The following is a 19,094-nucleotide window of genomic DNA, read 5'->3' on the forward strand; positions in this document are numbered from 1 at the left end:
GCACACCTTGAAAGCTCCATAGAAAAATGCACAAAAAATGTCCTTTGTAATATGACTGATTTAAATCATTATTATAATCTAATTTTTCCATTTCACTGCTTGCTCTGTTCTGGATTGTTAACAAATACATGAAATGTAAATAACTTTCCATGTAATCAAACTTTCTAATAACAAGCTGTTAACCATTTTGTCATTGTGAAAATAGACTCCTTTTACCCCAGTTTTATTTCTGTTTATATCTCCACTGTGGTATTCTCTTAATAGTCTTCTCTGAGGTATGTTTTATAAAACAAGTTTTGTGCTTTTTCAATGCTTCTATAAACTTTTAGTTTTGCTTATGTCTTACCATCTCTTTGCAAGATGTAAATTAAGTGCTGCACATGCATTTCAACTCTGTCAGATCCTAGTGCCCCTTTATGTGTGAAGTCATTTGTTGATACCTTACTTGGTGGTTGTAGTTGGATGTGAAGCTTAGATTTGGAGGAGGGGGGAAGAACCATTTCAATAACACTCATCATTCAAAATGTTTTGTCAGCCTGTTCTAAGGCATCCGACCTGACTGAATTTTACTGTAAAATGGAACTGGATATCACTGTGTGTCCTAGTAACTTTAATATTTTTGTACCACACCAAAAGCTAGGATTTATATGAAAACAGGGGGGCTTATACTTTGATGCTTCGTGCACCAACAGAACTGAGTAATAAGCAGGCTACATGGAATATTGCAGAGTATGTTGTGTCATTGGCAAAGTAGTATGCAGTTGATTGATAAATATAATAGTTTAACGTATTTCAGCTTCTATGGATTTAGTTTTTCTGTAGTTCCCAATTAGTTAAAAATTAGATGTCAAAGTTTTCCTTTCCCCCTGTCGCCAGTACTGGGTTTTTTCTATTTTTCTCTATGTTTCTCTATTTTTGACACCCACTGATATATAATCTTTTCACACTAAATGAGACTGAAATTATATAGTTTATTTTAAGAATATCCTTATTGCTGGGTTGGGTTTTTAACCTTGACCTTAATGTATACTATTCAATGTCAAAGTGCAACTTCCTGCTTCCTTGAGTCTATTGACAAATTAAAATCCTCACATAGACTAAAATGATCTAAAAGCTTTTAGTGACCTTAGCTTTGAAAATACTCATTTGAATAACTTTCATGATAAGGATTTATGTATTGAATTTTAAGGGACTGATGTAGTCTTTAACTGTTTTCTCCCCTGACATGCACAGATAGACAGATTATATGAAAGAATTTTTGTAGTTAGAAAATTGTTTTAACTAGGGGGATTGGTAAGACACTGATACCAGCAAGGTCTTTTGTTATTTTTACCTCTTAATGATTAAGAATTATAAACTCATTTGCTTATATTCATTGACTGTTTGACTTCTTAAAACCACAAGCAAGTGCAATGATTCCAAAGTTATTCTGTTAGTCATTTTCTTTTATCCTATCTTATTTTTTAGTCTGCTTGTTTGTGTTGGCCGGGGGTGTTTGTCATCTTTTTAAAGTACTCTTTCTTCACTTGAAGAAAGAATGCAGAAGGTAATAGAGGAGAAATTTTGAGGTACAGCCTGTGCAGTATATGGAGTTCTTTTGCAAGACAGTCTGAGAAATGATTTTCTGCATATTCATGCTGTACAGCTGTAAATTGAAAAATGAATTGGAAGGCAGAACTTCACATTATTTTAAGCATACCTTCTTTGTCATATGCAATATCTAGCAAAATGAAAACCGAAATGTCTGAGGTTTTGTATAACAAATTATAGTCAGAAAGCAAAAGCTATCATGTATTTTATTCATTGATGGCTAATTATATTCTCAGAATAGTGTCAGTGTCTGACAATTAGAGGCGACGCAGAGACATGAGATTGTCCAAATCCCTCATTTTAATTAAAAATTTGGGATAACGTTGGCACAGACTCTTGTGACATTGCCTTCTGCATCTACCAGCTGCAATATGCACTATCAAATATTTTTCTGCAGTGCCTGATCTAGCTCTGAGTTCCAGTAATTCTCCCATCTGTTGCAAAATGACCTTGAAATGATTTTTAGGGCTTGGTGTTTTCCAACCCTGAAAGTGGGATGAAGAGTAGTTCATTGCAGTTCCAGCCAATTTCAGTTGTGCTTGCCACCTGGTACTGAATCTAGTCTGACAGATCTGAAAGTAGCAGTTGTGATTTGCAGAACTTCTTGCTTGTAGGTTTTTAGATACATTTGGAGATTACTGTTGATTGTAGTCCTCTCCTAAAATATGTAAGGTGAGATTTTTGCTTATAGCGGCTGTTGTTCAAAAGTGCTTCCTGTCTTTGGTATTCCTGTATTCTTCTTAGCTTTTTCTAATCTATAATTTCTTGAAATTTCTTCATAATTTCTTGAAATTATCTGGATATTTACAGGAAAAAAAGTATAAGGAGTAAGCATTTGTATGGCTGAAAAGCATGTTATGTTCCTGGCAGTAGTGGTAGTCATACCAGTTGTTTTTTCCTGTTTGTGAGATAGCTTACATGATTGGATTATGATCTTGATAGAACACCATGTATGTTGGTGGAAAACAGGTTGATTGAAATAAATGGGGTTTTGTCTCTGTATTAGAATGGCTATACTATTTTAGTGCCAGAAGCCTTGATCTGTGTGGGATTCACCTAGTATCAGACAGTGTAACTGCCTCATAGTTTAAATGGGCATGCAGTGTAAAAAAGGTCAGAAGTGATAACAAAAAACAATTTTGTATGTATTTGACTTATAAACAACATTCCTATCCTCCATCATCCTCTCTGTCAGCACATCTGCCTGTGAAGTCAACAGCAATTATTCTACTTCATTCCTCCTGAACACTCCATTGAGAATAAAAAGACTCTCAATAATTGTTTGATCACTAAACATTTGAATGTTAACTTTGTCAAAAACTTATATTTACAGCTGAGTCATCCTAACTCTGTGCCAAACAGATCTGATGTTCTCCCTTTTCCATATTCCACTCTCCCATCGGAAAAGGCCTCATGAGCCTTCCTATGTATGGTTTTAGATGTCTTCATGGTTTCCTAAAACAGTGGAGTTTGTGTGACACCTTAGAGGACCTGAGGTAATAAGTAAGCAGTTGGTGTAGAAAGCAGAGGGCCAGTTCATTGGTAACCTGAGCAACCTGATCTGACCTCATAGCTGACCCTGTTTTCAGCAGGGAGTTTGGACCTCCCGAGGTCCTTTCCAACGTGGATGAGCCTTGTGAGGAGGAAAGAGCTGGGAAAGGCATTTAAGATGAACACAGAAGGCTTGAAACAGAAGAGAGATTCAGAGGATGATTTCATTGAATGATACTCAACACATTGGGTAGCTATGAATGCATTCTCTTTAGTATTCTATACTTTGGATTTTCACTTCTGTCCTTGTCTGCCTCATGAAATGCTGAAGGAGACCTGAATGGAATAAAACTTGTGATCAGAAAGAAGCAGGCTAGAAGAGCAGAGATCAATAGAATTGAAGCTGGTAATTGGAAGTATGTAATTCAGCAACAGTATATGAAAGGGAAGACAAGAATAAACTTCTGAGACCTTCCTTCTAGGGTACAGAAAAACATAAAATATGACATATCTCTGATAATGTCTTTTACTGATGAATACCCAAGTTTCCTAGGATGGTTTTAATCAGGACACCTCTATATACTTCTACTATATTTACCTGTCCGTAGATAGATATGTATCTCAGGCCATGTACTACATATATAAAGACTAGCTAGAAATGATGAAGAGTGGCGAGAAGATGATTCTACAAATATACTAACAGGAAAAGCAGCTTAAGAAAAAAATGCAAGTCCCTTGACAACGGGAGGAGTCAAACCTGTGATGGGTACTACGGACAGTACAGGAGTATTCAATGCCTTTTTTTACCTCAGACTCCAAGGGCACAGTCTGCTCTCAGACTCTTTTGTCTGCCATTACACTATTGAAAAGAAAGTAGCAGTAGCAGAGCAATAGGTTAGGGACATCTTAAAGACACTATATATAAATGGGATACACCCAGAGGTTTGGAAAGATTTCAGTGATGTGATTACAAGGCTGCTGACTATGATCTGTGAAAAATCTTAGTGGTCAGGGGAAATTTCTCACAACTGAGCAAAGGCTGGAGTAAAAGCGAAAAGGAAGGCTGAGGGATCTGTAGGCCAGGCATGTTCTCCCCTCAGTCCCTTGAGAAATCAAGGACCACCTCCTCTTGGAATCTGTATCCAAACAAGTGGGGTATATGAGATGGTTCTATCAGCTAACCCAGATTTAGCAAAGGCAAAACGTGTTGCTTAGTTGCTTTCTGTGATGAAATGACTCTAGCTGTGTGCATGAGGTTGCTGCAGTCAATGCAGGAAGACTTTCAGCTGTCTCCTAGAGCATTCTTACCTAGGAGCTGAGGAAATACAGGCTGAATAAGAAGATTGTTAGGTGGGTTAAAAACTGGCTGGACTGCTGCAGTTTTAGTAATCAGAGGCTCAGTGTCCAGCTGTTGAGTGGTATCAAGGAGAATGTCCTAGGAATTGCTCTGGGGCCGATAACTGTTTTGCAGTCTTCAACAGTTCACTGGCATGATGAGACAGCGCACCTTCAGCAGACTGGTAGATGACACTGAATTAGGGTGAGCGGTTGATAATTTGAATTTTAGAGGTCCAATCCAGACACATCGCGATAGATTTGAGGGTTTAGCCAACAGAAACTTCATAAAAATTAATGAAGAAAAATTCTGCAGAGGAATCCCATGCATCAGTAAAAATTAGAAACCAACTTGCTGAGTAGCAGCCCAACTGAAAAGGATGAGGGTTGTGCTGGATACTAAGCTGAATGGAATGGAGTTTGTCACAGACACATATCATAATCTCTCAGAACAGATGTCTTCATTAATGCATTTCAGTGTGTTGGAATTCTCTTCAAAATTTTTTATCATAATTTGGACCTAAGTAACTTAGAAAAAGGAGAGGAAAAAAAAATCCATGGTACTTTACCTAGGAAATGCAAAAAGAACTGTGGTTGCCCCCTTTTTTTTCAATATTTAAGGAAGACAGAACTGAGTAATACAATAGAAGCATTGCTGTTTCAGTGTTCTGTGTTCTCTCTGTTTAAACAAGTAATAAAGCCAGAGCATATATACTATAGTGTTTCCAGAAATACTGTTGGTTGGGGGAGGAAGGAATAATCCTGATACATTTGTAGCAAGAATTACCTGATATTTCTGTAGTATTTTTACCTTTTTAAAAAAATTGTACAGCAGTGGAATGTATAATTAATCATATTTAATAATTATTAATATATTTAATCAACAATTACTATTTATTAATTGTTCATGCCCTAATCGTTGCCTCTTGCAGTTTTATTTAAGCCTTAGGGATGATTACACTGTCCAATGAAATGCGTTGATAAGATTAGGACATAATGCTGTATTTGGCTTTTCTATGATGTAGCAAGAAGCCCACCAAGACAATAAACACTAAAATGCATGTTTAATTTGCCCAGTAAGGAAAAAAAACCACATGACTACAGTAGTAAGCTAGCAGTTGCATCTCTTCATGGCAAACAGAAAACATATCTCTCATCAGTCTAAATACAGTCATTGCACAAGTTCTGAAAATGTACTTAAAAGCTGTTTTAAAATCCTGATTGGCAATGAAGTGGTGGAAGTGGGATGCTTCCACACTGCTCTCAGATTCTCAGCTGATGTAAATTCACTTGAAAGAAACTGGGCTAATTTACTCCTCCTAGGATCTGACATATTATTGACCAGAATATAATTGAGAACTGCTATATCCTGTATTAATGTTTATTTTTGTTCCCTTAACTGAAGTAACTTTTTACACATTCTTTCTTAGAAAGATTATTTGTATTTGTTTTTTCTCCCTTCTCACTTCATCGTACAAATGCACAGCACTGAATTTCTCAAAGCGCAATTTTAAAATCACTCCTTCATCTATACATTCTGAGCTAGTTGACTTCATTAAGTATTTCCTCTCCTGCACAGATTTGTAGAAGCTATTTATCACCAAAACCTTAGGGGAAATCATTATGTTCACTGCCTTTCAAGAAACATTGGACATAGCTCCGTCTGGTTCAATGAAGATCAGATGTTCTTTTCCTTTTTCTCCTTTTCCTAAAGCTTTTTGCTTTATTCCATTATTGAATTTTATTCCATTTTGAAAACTATGAAAGCCTTTCATGCCATCAGACTCTAGTTAACAGATAACGTAGTTGAAATTGCAGAATATTAGACATTCCACAGGGATGGAGGATAGTCCAAAAGAGGATATTGTCAGAATGAAGCCGATAATCTTCAATCTTGTGTTACCTTTTATAATTGCATTTTTATTGACTTGTTCAGCAAACACATTCATACGCTTGACAATTGATGGAGTACCATATATCAAGGTAATTGGTAGGTAGTACATATCAGTCTTGTTTTCAGATTGTGACTCTACTGTGCTTGGAAGGAATGTCATGTAAAATATATTGCCACAAGTTCTTTTGTGATCTGTGAGAAGTCTTTTGATTATATATGTTTGGGTTTTTTCATGGTAATCGGAGGGGAAAAAAAGGGTAAAGCAAAATGCAATAATTTAATGGATAATTTTGAATATGTCTAGTTTTGAGAGTGAGTTTTATTGTTCAGACACTGCAACTCCATAGATGCCAAGAGTAAGAAGAATACACTGTATTTACCTGTACAAAATGACATCATAGACCTTGCGGCAACTTCAATTTACAGTGGAAGAGTGTTCAAACGCTGTTGCGAAACTTTGTCATTTATCATTGTACGGTCTATTGACCTAGATGTCCTCAGGTTTTTGAAACTGGTCATTGTAAGTCATATGAGGCCCTCTACTGGTAGCTGCTTTAAAATATATCCAGGTAAGGCTTTTTAAAGAAACAAGAAAAGAGGAGAGATTGCAATGAAGCTACCTTTTAAACTTTTTTATTATCTTGTGTAATTCAAGCGCTGGGGACTAAGCAGTTGATAATCTGTCTTTAAATGTGATTAATATGACCCATAACATTGTGCAAATGTTGTATTTTTAACAGTTAAAATATTTAACTTTTTTTCTGCATACTGTTATTTAGAAATTGCACCCTGTGAAGTTGATGTTTTTTTCAGCTGTTCTTGTTCTTGTCATATTTTTACTAGGTGTACATTCCAAGCAGAGTGGCTATTGTGCTTCAGAATATGGATATCCCAAAATGAAATTCTCTGTAACTATCACTGAAGAAGCAAGTCATAGAAGAAGTGCTGATACGCTGTGCTAGTACTAAGTATAACAAAACTTGCTCTAAGGAAGCTTTCTGAAACTGAGTATAGTAATATTAGGTGTTTAAAATGTAAGATTAATATTCACATATAATTGCAGAGCTCTTGACTTGTAAAGTTTCCTCAAAAGAGGTTCTAGCGAAAGAGGCAGAAAGGAAAATGTTGGGTTTGTAGTTCTAGTAGTACAAAATTACACTTAAGGTATTGCAAAGCAGCAGGTATTCTCAAATTGTTGTTTACAGAATTTTTTCAGGAATAACAAGAGTGATCCTGCTCCAAAGCTTGTAATTTCTTGTAATCCTCTCTTTTGATAGTGAATTCAAATGTTCATTATATATTAATGCTTCTTACTAAAAGTAAGTAGTTTGCTTAAATAAAACAGAAGTTTTTGGCTAAAAGGCAGCCTTAACGGTTTGTGGGACCTAATTTGAGGCTCCTCTTCTTCAATGAAGTCCAACTTGCAATTAGAAATGTTTAAACAAATGGATGAGAAGGTCCTCTGAGAGTATTGTTCTTTTGCCATTTTTTATTTCATTAAAATTGCACAAAACCACTGAACAACAAAATGAGCAGGCTGATTGACTGGTGACCTGCAGATGCTATTGTGTGTGTTGCTTATTTGTTCCCAATCAAATCACTCAGTCTGTGCATCTCAGTACAGCTGAAAAAAATGACACAACTATTTTATTTAGATTATTACAATGTTCAGTTAGAGTGTTTTGTTCTTACTGCAATAATACCACACTGGAAGATGTACTTAAAATGTAATTCTTCCCGTTGCATTTATTTCATTAATGTCAGGACCTTGCAATACTGATTTCACTATTTCCAGAAGCTGCCTTTCAGCTTGGAACATGATGTTCTTCTTGCACTTTTATAACTTTTGAAACATTGCTTCTCATGAAGAAGCAGTCTCAAAATACAGTGATCAAACTAAGGTGGGTGTTTTTTTTTCAATAAAATCAAGATAGTTAATTACTGGAGTGCTGCTAAGATTATTCAAGTGAGTTCTTTCATGAGCTATAACTTTTTTGTAAAGAGTAAGATTTTGTATATTTGAAAATGTATTGCAGAGTATTCTGGAAAATTAATACCAAATTAATGAGATATGCTTTATTTTGTTCCATTTATTGAAAAGCATATTTGAATTGGTTCTGAAATGAATGTCTTTTGTACAAATCTGAATTTTCTAACTTTTAAAGTAGCCAAAGAGGAAGATGTCCGTGACTATTTCCAAGTCATAATTTTACCCAGTTTCCTATGTGAACCATTGTGTAAATTACTGAATAGTTGTGCCAACACTGAAACACTATTCACGGTTCTTGGAATGCTTACTTGTGGCTTACTTTTTAAGCAAAATAGGGGATATGATGGAATAATGCAGCATGATGGAAAACAGTCTTTTGGTAGAGTTCACACTGAAAGAACTTTATGAACATCCCCTATAACATCCATCTGCTATATTCTGTGTGACAAAATTCTATATTGTTGATTACCATCATACTGTTTAGTATCATGCTTCATTGTCCTCTACACCAGTTTGATCATTGTTTGGTAGTGGGCTAATAAAAGCATTCCCGTTCCACTGAGACTTTAAAGAAAATACACTGAACTGTTTTAGCAACTGGAACTGATTCTCTTTTTTTTTCCAGATTGTTTTCCTTGTAGTGAAATAATGAGAAAATTCTAATACATGTTATATTTACATTGTATTGATCTAATATGTTTTATAGGGTGGTTTGTTTTTTTGTTGGGGTTTTTTTTTTACCGGCACCAGTTCCAGGTTTCAAAAATGTAATGCAAGGCAAGTGTCTGTGTCAAACCTTTTTTTCAACAGAAGGAATAAATGTATGATGTGAAGTATAAACTGTGTAAAATTACATGCAAAATAAACTCTGAGGAGGTTAAAACAGATGCATATATGGTTTCATTGCTTGTACCGCAAAAGGATTGTACAATAGTCTTAACACCAGAGGAGAGTATTAGATTTTGGTCCATCTTGAGATCAGAAATAGTCTAGTGAGCATGGCAGAATATTTGTCCTACATACATTTTTCTTTTGTGTAGTGATAGATTAATAAAAGTAAGATTTTTACAAAATTTGCAAGATCAACATGTAAATATAGGAAGCATAATATTTAGAGCTTTTTTGGAGTCCACCTCTACATTCTAGCAGTGTGTGTGCTGCTGCCTGTCTTGCAAGGCTGGAAAATTTTTCCTTGCAATACCCACGGAAAGACAATTTTTTCCTCCTGCTCTTTGTATTCTGATGGATTATAAAGAGGAATTCAGCTACGGCCATTTCAGCTTCTGTCTAGCGTCACGTTCGGATTGCAAGGCTTCAGCCAAGGTCCCTCCTTACCATTATGCACTGAGCTAATCATAGGAGTAAACTAAGCAGTCCATGGTGATGTGTTCCTGGGCACAAAGCTGTTCACAAGAGATTTAGACAACAATAACTTCTCTTAGTGAAAAGAACTGATAAGGATCTATATTTCTTTAAAGATAGCCTTCCTACTTCCTTGTCACCTGAAAGAGTACTGGTGATTCTTGGTAGCTCTGGCCCCAGAAACTGTTGTTCCATGGTCTTTCTAACAGTCAATGAAAACTCAAGTTCATCCTCACCTGCTGGTTTATCTAAAGATTCAGGCTGACCCTCCCTCCATCTAGCATCGTGTGTGCCGAATGATTCTGTGTGCTGAATGAGTCTCTTTACTGAATAATTCAAGTTCTTGTCCAGTCCACGTGATTCTTATGATAACAGGCAGGCATCCACTAGACGGGCATGTTCTAAGGGCAGGAAGTTTTGATTTCCTTCCTGCTTTCTCCTCCTCCCACAATTCAAGCCTTGCTGTCCTGAGGTTTATTTTGAAGATGAAGGATGGAGTAGCTATTCCAGCTTGGTGAGTACTTGTGGAAAACAGGTTTTAATAGAAAAACTGTTTGACCTTTCTGTTTTTTTTCCTCCAATGAAATTTGTCTTGCTCATTATATTCAGTTCAGTAAAGAGTTTGTTAACCACGTGCTCTGAAAGACAGGAATGTGTTGTAGCTAATCCTCTGACAAAGGGAGACCGGCTGTATGAACAGTAAGATACCAGACTAGGTAAGCAATTGTATGGTACTCAGGCATAATGCAAGGTGGTATTTTCCCGTATTAATCTGTCAGTCACAGTTCTGCTTTCAAATGATGTTTTAAGCAGCTTGAAGTTTTTGTTTCCCCATTTTTTTTAATGACTCCGGGTTCTTAACTGCTTCCCATTGGTGGTTAAAGGAAGAACTTCCTGTTTATTTAAGTCTTCCTTCTCGGAGCTCAAAAATAACTTTACTAGTTAAGTAGTGAAAGGTGAGGGTTAACTAAATGAACAGGAGAAATTGTTTCCTTTAACTTAAATGTTAACTTTAATGAGTTATTCTGTTCTGGATATGTTGAGGTCTACGATCTGTCTTTTTTCTCCCTGATCCATAATTTAACTTTCTGAGGAATTTAAGTATTCAGTACTTACGAGTTTCTTCATTGACTAATGTTTCCAAACTGGACTTCTTGTCCCTGTTGAAGGACTGCTACAGAGACAAAGCAGTATTTTTCATATTTTCATACATATCTTAGCTGGGATCTGAGTTTCACGAAAATCAGCCCGTAAGTGGCTTATTCCTAACGATTAACGGGAACTCTTTTGCCAAGGAAGACTGCGCATGTGTGTTTTCAGACCTCATAGCATAAGGTGCAAGTGTTTTGAAGGGCGGGTGTGGGTTATTTGCTGTGATGATAGAGCTGTCTCTTATGCCAAAACATATGTTTGAACTCTCTTTAAATTTCCAGATTAGAGTTGTATTTAAATTTTTGAGCAGAAAAACTGCATCTTTCTGAAACTTTCATGACCTTTTATGAAAAAAAAAGGCAAAAAAAAAGCAAAAGTTTTGGTCATATTTGCCTTTATTTAGAGAGAGAAATATTTTTTCTTCATGCAACGTTTCCTTTATGTAGGCTTTTTCATTTTTGTTTTATCTGAAAATAAGTTGCAGTAATAGTGATAGGCTGACATATGACTACTCTTATTAAAAAGAATTATATAAATCATTAGGTAAAATAAGTCCAGTTGAATATGTTAAAAATATTCTGCTTATGGGAAGGTAAAAACAAAAGCTAATGACTCATTAGATGAGACAAATTATATTTTTTCATGCCTATGAGTACAATATGTACCCTGTAAATATAAATAACTCTTGGATATTCATGGTAAATTAAAGCCTAAAATGAATTAGGAGAAAATGCGAGAACATGTAGGCATTGAAGTAATAGGTCTCAGCTTAGCTGATATTTTTGCATATTTACAAAGCGATTCTGAACCCTGAAAAAAGATCTAAGTGTTTAATTGAACTAGTTCTGAAAACTGTCTTCTGAAGTTAAGACAAAGACAATAATTTCTCAAAGTATTAGGAGAGGATTAAAATTGATGCAACACTAATCACCCGTGCCATTTGACTCCAAGATAACCTTCAGCATTGTTAAAAGCCAGGAGGGAACACCCTCTGAACTTGCTTGTTTTTTCTGACTGCCTCACAAATCACAATTTAAATGTATACAACAAGGACAGTCTATGATAGGATGATGTAAATTTAATGCATTGAATATTCAGTCTTGTCTCAAGGTATGAGGTTTATGACAAAAAAGATACAGTGCATTTAGGAAGAAAGGTATATCTGCAAACACTGAAGAAACTAAGCTGCAAATGCTATGATGTTGAAGTGTTTTCCTCACAGTAATTTTTTCTTCTGCTACTTTCTAGTAGTCTGCTTGAGTCTTTTGTAGCAAAGGAACCAACTCTGGTCTATTTTCTCTTCTCTCTACTGGCGAGAGGGACCGGGGGCAAGCAGCTGGCTGTCCTGCTGCACTGGCTCTGGCTGGGACGGAGTTAACGTTCTCCGTAGCAGCCCTACGGTGCCGTGTTCTGGGTGCGTGCCTGGAACAGCGCTGCTAGCACGACATCCACTGTCGGGGCTGTTGCTGCACAGCGCTTGCACAACGTGAGGGCTTTCTGGTTCCTTCTCTGCCCCGGTCGCCCCTTGCCAGGAAGTGGCTGGACATCTGCCTGCTGGTGGGAGGTCATAAATTAATTCCTACTTCTGCTTTGCTTTTGCACACAGATTTTGCAGTCCCTGTTAAACTGTCATTATCTCGATCCACAAGTCTTCTCACCTTCCTTCTATTTTCTCCCCATCCCAGAGGAGAAGGGAGTGAGCAAGCAGCTTGTGAGGGTGTTTGGCTGTTTGGGATCAACCCACCACCTCCACCAAAAACTGAGAGCTGTCTGCCTCAGAAGGAAATTGGCTTGCAAGAGGAAAGCAGGTGAAGTCATCTGAGAGTCATCTGAAGGAAGAGGTAGGGTGTAAAACCCAACCTTGCTTCCTTACCTTTCACAAAATACTGAATGTCTTGCGTCTGCTTGGGTTGCAGAGCAAGATAACTGCAGGAGATTAATTATCCTGCTATTAAAGTATCACCTTTGTGAATGATCTATGTATTCGGTCTATTTCATGCTAAAAATTCTTGGACCAGTTCTTTAGTAGTAGTCTTGACTTGCTAGCACGTGATTATCCCTGTAGAAAAATGTAAAAATACTTCTCTACTTCAAAATGTAAGTAATTTTTAATGTAAATTCCTACATAAAAGTTTATTCACTGCTAAAAGAGAAAAAAACCGCCTTCTATCAAAAGACTATCCTCTGGTATAGTAAGGATACGGAAAATTAACTGAAATGAAAACCTGATCTTTAGAATGTATAAAATTTTAACCTTTACTTTTGTACAAAGCTCTTTTCATGTATTGACCTCTGCTTCTGTTGGGATTTTTTTTCTTTGTTCGTTACAGTGGTATTAGACCAAACACAACATTTTCTTTGAGTCTTTCTGCATACCGTAACCTGTGTGGACACTAGTTATGAACGTTTGAGGCAACCGCAGTTTTCAGTCTCCAGTAAACAGTTGGGGTTAGCTTTGGTTTGAGGGTTTCTAAGGTAGGGATAAGAGGGCAGGCTTTAGTTGTTCGGTGGTTTTGTTAAATGCCATTTAAATTCCTGCCTTTGTAATTCAACTAATCATTTCAAATCTTTGACTGTGACATGTTTTTTGTCAGACAAAAGCAAACTCTGGCAGCAAAAAACTAGCATGAGAAAGCCAATTATGTAAACATGTGATGTCCAAAAACTGAAATGTATTTTTCTATCCAGGATTGTTTATCTGAAGGACCTGGTGTTGATCGCTTTATGAAATGGAGCGGAAGAGCTGTGTGACATAGAAAACAGTTTTTTGTGCATAAAACTATTTTCACAAGGCAAAAAATATTCCAAGATTTCAAATATGGTATATTTTCATTAAAAATATTGGATTATGACAAGTGAGCATTTTCATAGAAAGATATTTGTCAAAAAACCTGCCAGAACAGTTCTATAAAAATAAGAATACTAAGCAAAATCAATGCTTGTGTTATGTGCAAAGCATGGACACTAACAGTTCTAACATAGTGTAAGCAGTTGTGTGGAGGGGGTTTTCATTAAATTCGTTGCATAAGTGAATCCCTGTACCATTCTGAAAATAAACTTTTTTTTAGTGAGCATGTAAAGCGATAGGGCTATAGAGTTAGCTTTCTGTAGGGCTCCTTTGACTTCTAAAATTCAACTCAGCAGTGTAACTTCTGCCTGGCAACTGCTGGAGAGGCTTGGCAGGCAGTGATTTGGCCAGGCTGCTGACCTCAGCATCTTCTTTCCCAGATGGGTCAAGCTGTCCCGGTGGTGATCCTCGCACAAATGCTGGTGATGCCATGTGATGAATCGGACTGGAAAACTGATTTGGTGGGAATATAACTTTTCAATGGCATAAGGCTGCCAAAATACGTAACCCTAGCTGGAAAATAGGCTCTTTACAATTGGTGTCTCACTCTTCCTGCAACTTGTTGGGGGGTGACTATGCTGCATCTAATACGTGTGTGTTTTTTCTAGTCGTGCTGTGTAACAGCCTGCTGTTGTACAGACCTAACTCTTCCTTCTAGTTTTCAATAACCTCCTGGATCTACCAGCCCCTGTTCCTCAAACTTATTGGACATGTGTAATGCAGTGCATCATATTAATGGATTAACACAGTGGCTGCATGTCCTTCATGGAAATGACCTGGGGTTTTTGGGGGGGTTTTTTGGGGGGGAGGGGTTGGATTGTTTTTTGTTTGGTTTTGGGGTTGTGTTTGGTTTGGTTGGTTTTTGTTTTGTTTTGTTTTTTAAAATCTCCAAGGAATCATTCAGTAATGTGATTAAGTATCTTAAAACAAGTTGAACGTGGTTTGCCTAACTGAGGATAGCTGGTGGGAAGTGATAATGAAAAAATCAGATATATTTAATGCAATTTTAGCTTTTTCCTTCTTTTTTATTAAACTTTTCTGTGGATGTAGTAAGTACAAGGTGTTTAATGCATTCCAGAAATGCTATCACCAAATGCACATACACACACACATTAAAGGGAATATAAAACCATATTGACATATAGCTAGAAATTAACTACGGACAGCTATTCTCATATCGACACCAAAAAAAAAAAAAAAAAAGAAAAAAAATCTAATTATCCAGTTCTCCAGTGGATTTAAGTACTGATGGAGTGGAGGGAGGAGAGTCCTAATCTTCCATCACTGCGCAAACACGGTTACTCGTTCAGAAATCTTCATGCTAGTTCTGGTACAAAACATGAAAGGAGCAAATATCCTGGAGTTATGCATCGTCTGCTGCTATAGAAGCTCTCGTCAGGAAATTCTTGCTTTCTACTGCATGTTTATTACAGTGGTTGGTTGTGATAGTCCTATTTAAACTCGAGTGGTGATACACACCATGTTATGTAAAACACTGTGCAAGGTTGTTTAAACATGAAAGATAATTGCTGATGTTTCATTGGCAGTAACTCACAGGTAGACATTCCTATGGTTAATTAAATACACTGACCTTTAGTGTTAACAGCCTTGATGGCTTTCAAGCCATGATATGCTTTGATGCTAGGCATAGCTTTCAACCTGTCTTGTCTGCTTTTGCTTTTTCCTGAAGAGAGCTTGTGAATCTTTTTGTTTATTTTGGACAACGTAGGCAGGTGTCTGGCGTGCTTGCGCTCCCTACAGAGTCCTGCCGCCTCACAGGACTGTGCCGTGCCTAGTCCTGCATGCCTTTAGCTATTTTCTGTCTATTGCATTAAACCATGCTGACCTTCTGAGCAGCCCTTGTGTCCTTATCCCTTCCTATTTCTCTGGCTCCCACCACCCAGCAAGGTGCGTATGTTGATGCAGGTATTTGCAAGGGTTTTGGCCCATCAAAAGATCTCTTAAGGCCAAATCTCTCAGGTGCTTGGAGACAGAGAGGGGACTGCAGCACAAATAAATGCGTTGGCCCATGTTTTACTTTATCCTTCAAGGTCACCAGGGGCCTAGCTTCTAACTTCCTCAGATTTTACAGATTTTGTCCCCTTGGTTTGGTGGCTCCTTTTCGGGTCTGTCCCTTACCTAAAAGGATAGGTAGTAAGATTTCAGCCATTGCTTTCACAGCAATTACTATAACAGTACAGATGTAAGCTGCAATCAGAGATGTGCAAATGAACGATCTTCAGCTTCTTAAATTTATTTCTCCGTGTCATCTGCTAAGCAATGCTTGCATGTTGCTGGTAGGGAATTTTCCCATGAGGAAAAATTGTAAGTCTGAGCGTGTCCTTGCATATATTTTTGAAGTCTGTTTCCTTTGTGCCCCATGCGTCTCTAATCTGAAAAGCTGATAGGTGGCAGATGACTTGCCCAAGATTTGAGAGAATTACTCCTCAACTCGCCAGGTACAGATTTTTGCACTGGGGGAAGCAAAGCAGATATGAAGGTATGAAGGGCTTGTGAAGACACACCACCTGCCGAGGTTGCTTTGATGCCCAGTGGAAGAGTCAGACTCGATGTGAATCCTGCTGCATTGGTACAACCAAATCCACCCTCTTCCTATCTCTTCCGAGGGGTTCGGTCGTATCCATACCGTACACGGGTACTGCATATGCTCGAAGGATTACAAGTACGATGTCAAGAAATCAGATGACAGGATGGCCAAGCAAACAAGGGCATGGAACCTTGAACACACAAACACACAGTATTTACTGTTTCTTAACTCTCTTCCAGTTCTTACTGGAATCAGTCAGGTGCTCATTCTGCCTTTCACAGTGACCGTGGCTGGCAGAAGATGCAAGCAGCCAGCAGCAGGCATCTATGTGATAATCCTGCTTATGGGGAAAGCAGGTTTGCTTGGGGATGACAGGGGAATCTGTGTGGAGCAGGGAGGGAATACGTATCCAGATCTATCTGGTAGGTATCTTCAGTGAAGCTATTTCTCTTGCTTTTAAATCTTCCGTTGATATATCTCTTAGTCACAGAAACTTGACTAATTGGGCTTTATTTTAAAGCACACATTCTGCAGTATTTTGTACCCACTTCTGTTTCTTTTCTGCATCTCTAAGTCGCATCATTAGCAACAGCAACCTACTGCTGCACAATATTTCTGCAAATGATACTGCTTAATTAACCAAGTGATGTGTAATAATACTACATGACATTTTTCTAGAAGTGTTACCTAAAAGGCCTGAACCTCTTAGAAGTGATAACAAAAACGTGGTAGTAGAGTTCAGGAAGATAAATTTGCTGCAAATGGTTTGGTATCTCTGCACATCTGTGTCTACAGCTATGATTTGGATTAGAGCAGTAATACGCAGTTTTGAAGTGAGTCTCCTGATGGTCTCTGCTTACCATGTGCTAACTCAGTTCCCAGAGCAGTTTTGGGACAAAAAAGTAGGTTCCTTAGAGGTGGAACTAAACAGTCACTTCTCCAAAAGGACTCCAAATGTCCCTTGGTGTATAATTTGTTTAGACCCCAATATTTCCATGCGTGGCCTCCACCCATTGCAAGGACTTCCCATGTGCATCTAATAAATCCTATCAGGAAGCTTCAAATTACATGTGGAGGTAAGACTTTTCAGCACAGGAGATGGGACTCTCCCTAATCCACAGCATACTGCCCAAACCACGTGTAATAGCAGCGTGAGGAGCTCAGCAGCAGCCACTTTCATCTGTTCCTAAAATATTCCCTAACACAGGTGTAGTGTAATAGTCCAGTACTATTAATTCTAATTTTGCAAGTTTACTACTGTCAGTCCATATCCTTGGCTTAAGCCCCATTCTTTATGTAACACTGCAAACCAAATTAAAGATACAGGAATGTTTCTGAAAATGTTTACTCAGAATCTACAATTATTTTTACAGTTATCTTAATGTAGCTGTTATGGCATAATAACAGCCTTTAGTCATTGTTCTTCTGCCTGCTAAGGCAAATAATGTGCTTGTCTAATGTAACAGAAACTGCAGTCAGTAGCAAAATCTTTAATATCTAATTTGCTAAACCTTATTTTGCACTTTTTCATCTGAAATGTGGATTTAGAAATTGAAGCAGTATATGTAACATTTCGGTGCACAAAATCATTACGAACAGGATATTTGGATGACAGTTGTAGTTTGGTTTGGGAGGGTTTTTTTAGCTGAGACTAATTTGTCTTCCTGTGCCAGAAGATTTTTAAAAGCTAACAAGCTTTATGTTGTTTTTTGGTTGGATTTTTTTTTGAGGATTTGGGAGGGGGGGTTAATTACTATTTTTTATTTAGAAGTACATAGTAAAACAGTTAACTCCTCCCACCCCCTCAAGACCTTCTGTTTCATTTCTGGTCTGCTGCACCTGAGGGTTGCCATTCCTATTTGTACAGCCATAAGTTGAAAACCCGGATTTGGTTCTCAGTCCTCATTGAGACTGGTGCTTCCTTGTGCCACAAATATTATGTCCACATAAGGGATTGCAGGGGATGATTTTTGTCCCTGACAAAAGTACAAGAGAACTAAAAGTGATATTGTCCCATTTTACAGGTAGGGGTCTGTCACGTAGAGGGTATATTTCAGGATATGTGTTACAGTACTTTGCTGATACAAGGATTCCATGCTTCAAGATCTTGCAATGCTTTTCTCTTACTAAATACCTCCTTATTTAACTGCAGTCAGGCAGTTAAAAGCCCACTTGGGAGTTAGATGGAGTGAGTATCGCCCTTGATGCCCTTCACGTATTTTATTTTGCTTATTTTCTGCTCCATTTTATTGTTGCGCCCTAATGTTGCGTGCTCTAGCAAATGGAGTAACTGGGGAGGGTGCCATGACATATGTTAAAGATACATCAAAGGTATAAAATGATGTCCATAAAAGATTATGCTGTGGTATTCAGCATGTCAGTCCTCTTTGCTCCCTAGCTGGAGCTTCAGAGCCAATCTGTTCTTGCTTGGCTAGCCATGCACAGCCACTCTTAGGTCCAGAGAAGGGCAAAAGTGTATTTCTGGAGTAGGTAAATGAGACCAGGTGTGGGGAGCACCTGAAGGTCACTGGAAGCGCACATTGCCCAGGCATCAGGTGGCTGCAGGGTGAGGATTATCCCAGAAGTCACGTGGGAGAACTGTTGTGGAGTCACAGGAGCAATGAACATCCTCCTTCGCCCCTGCTGGCTACTGACAGGTGAGAAGAAGAAATGTGGATATATTTTCTTGTGTTGCAATATTCTGCCAGTTTTAAGTGTTTGGGAGGAAAATACTATCCTGGCACAAGGAGGTCACCAAGGCAGCGCTAGGCGCTGTCGCCCCGCTGTCCCAGCCCATTCTGCGTGGGTCATGGCAGAAGAGATCGCAGGTATTTCCCAGGCACTGTGAGCTTTCTGCCTTCTCCTCCCTGGCCTTCCCTGGGCA

At 38.0% G+C, this 19,094-nt stretch overlaps 1 protein-coding gene across 8 annotated transcripts in view; it reads left to right on the top strand.

The window, feature by feature from the left end:
* The window catches only part of GBE1 (1,4-alpha-glucan branching enzyme 1), a 173,573-nt gene extending 166,193 nt beyond the window's left edge, over positions 1 to 7,380 (top strand). For all 8 annotated transcript variants that reach the window (XM_054806013.1, XM_054805983.1, XM_054805996.1 and 5 more), the window contains one exon: positions 7,154 to 7,380. In XM_054806013.1, the coding sequence (XP_054661988.1) occupies positions 7,154 to 7,210 (57 nt within the window). In that variant the 3' untranslated portion in view covers positions 7,211 to 7,380. The remainder of the gene's footprint in view (positions 1 to 7,153) is intronic.
* Positions 7,381 to 19,094: the final 11,714 nt, after the last annotated feature.

Source organism: Grus americana, chromosome 1 (genome assembly GCF_028858705.1).
Source record: "Grus americana isolate bGruAme1 chromosome 1, bGruAme1.mat, whole genome shotgun sequence".
NCBI lineage: Eukaryota > Metazoa > Chordata > Aves > Gruiformes > Gruidae > Grus > Grus americana.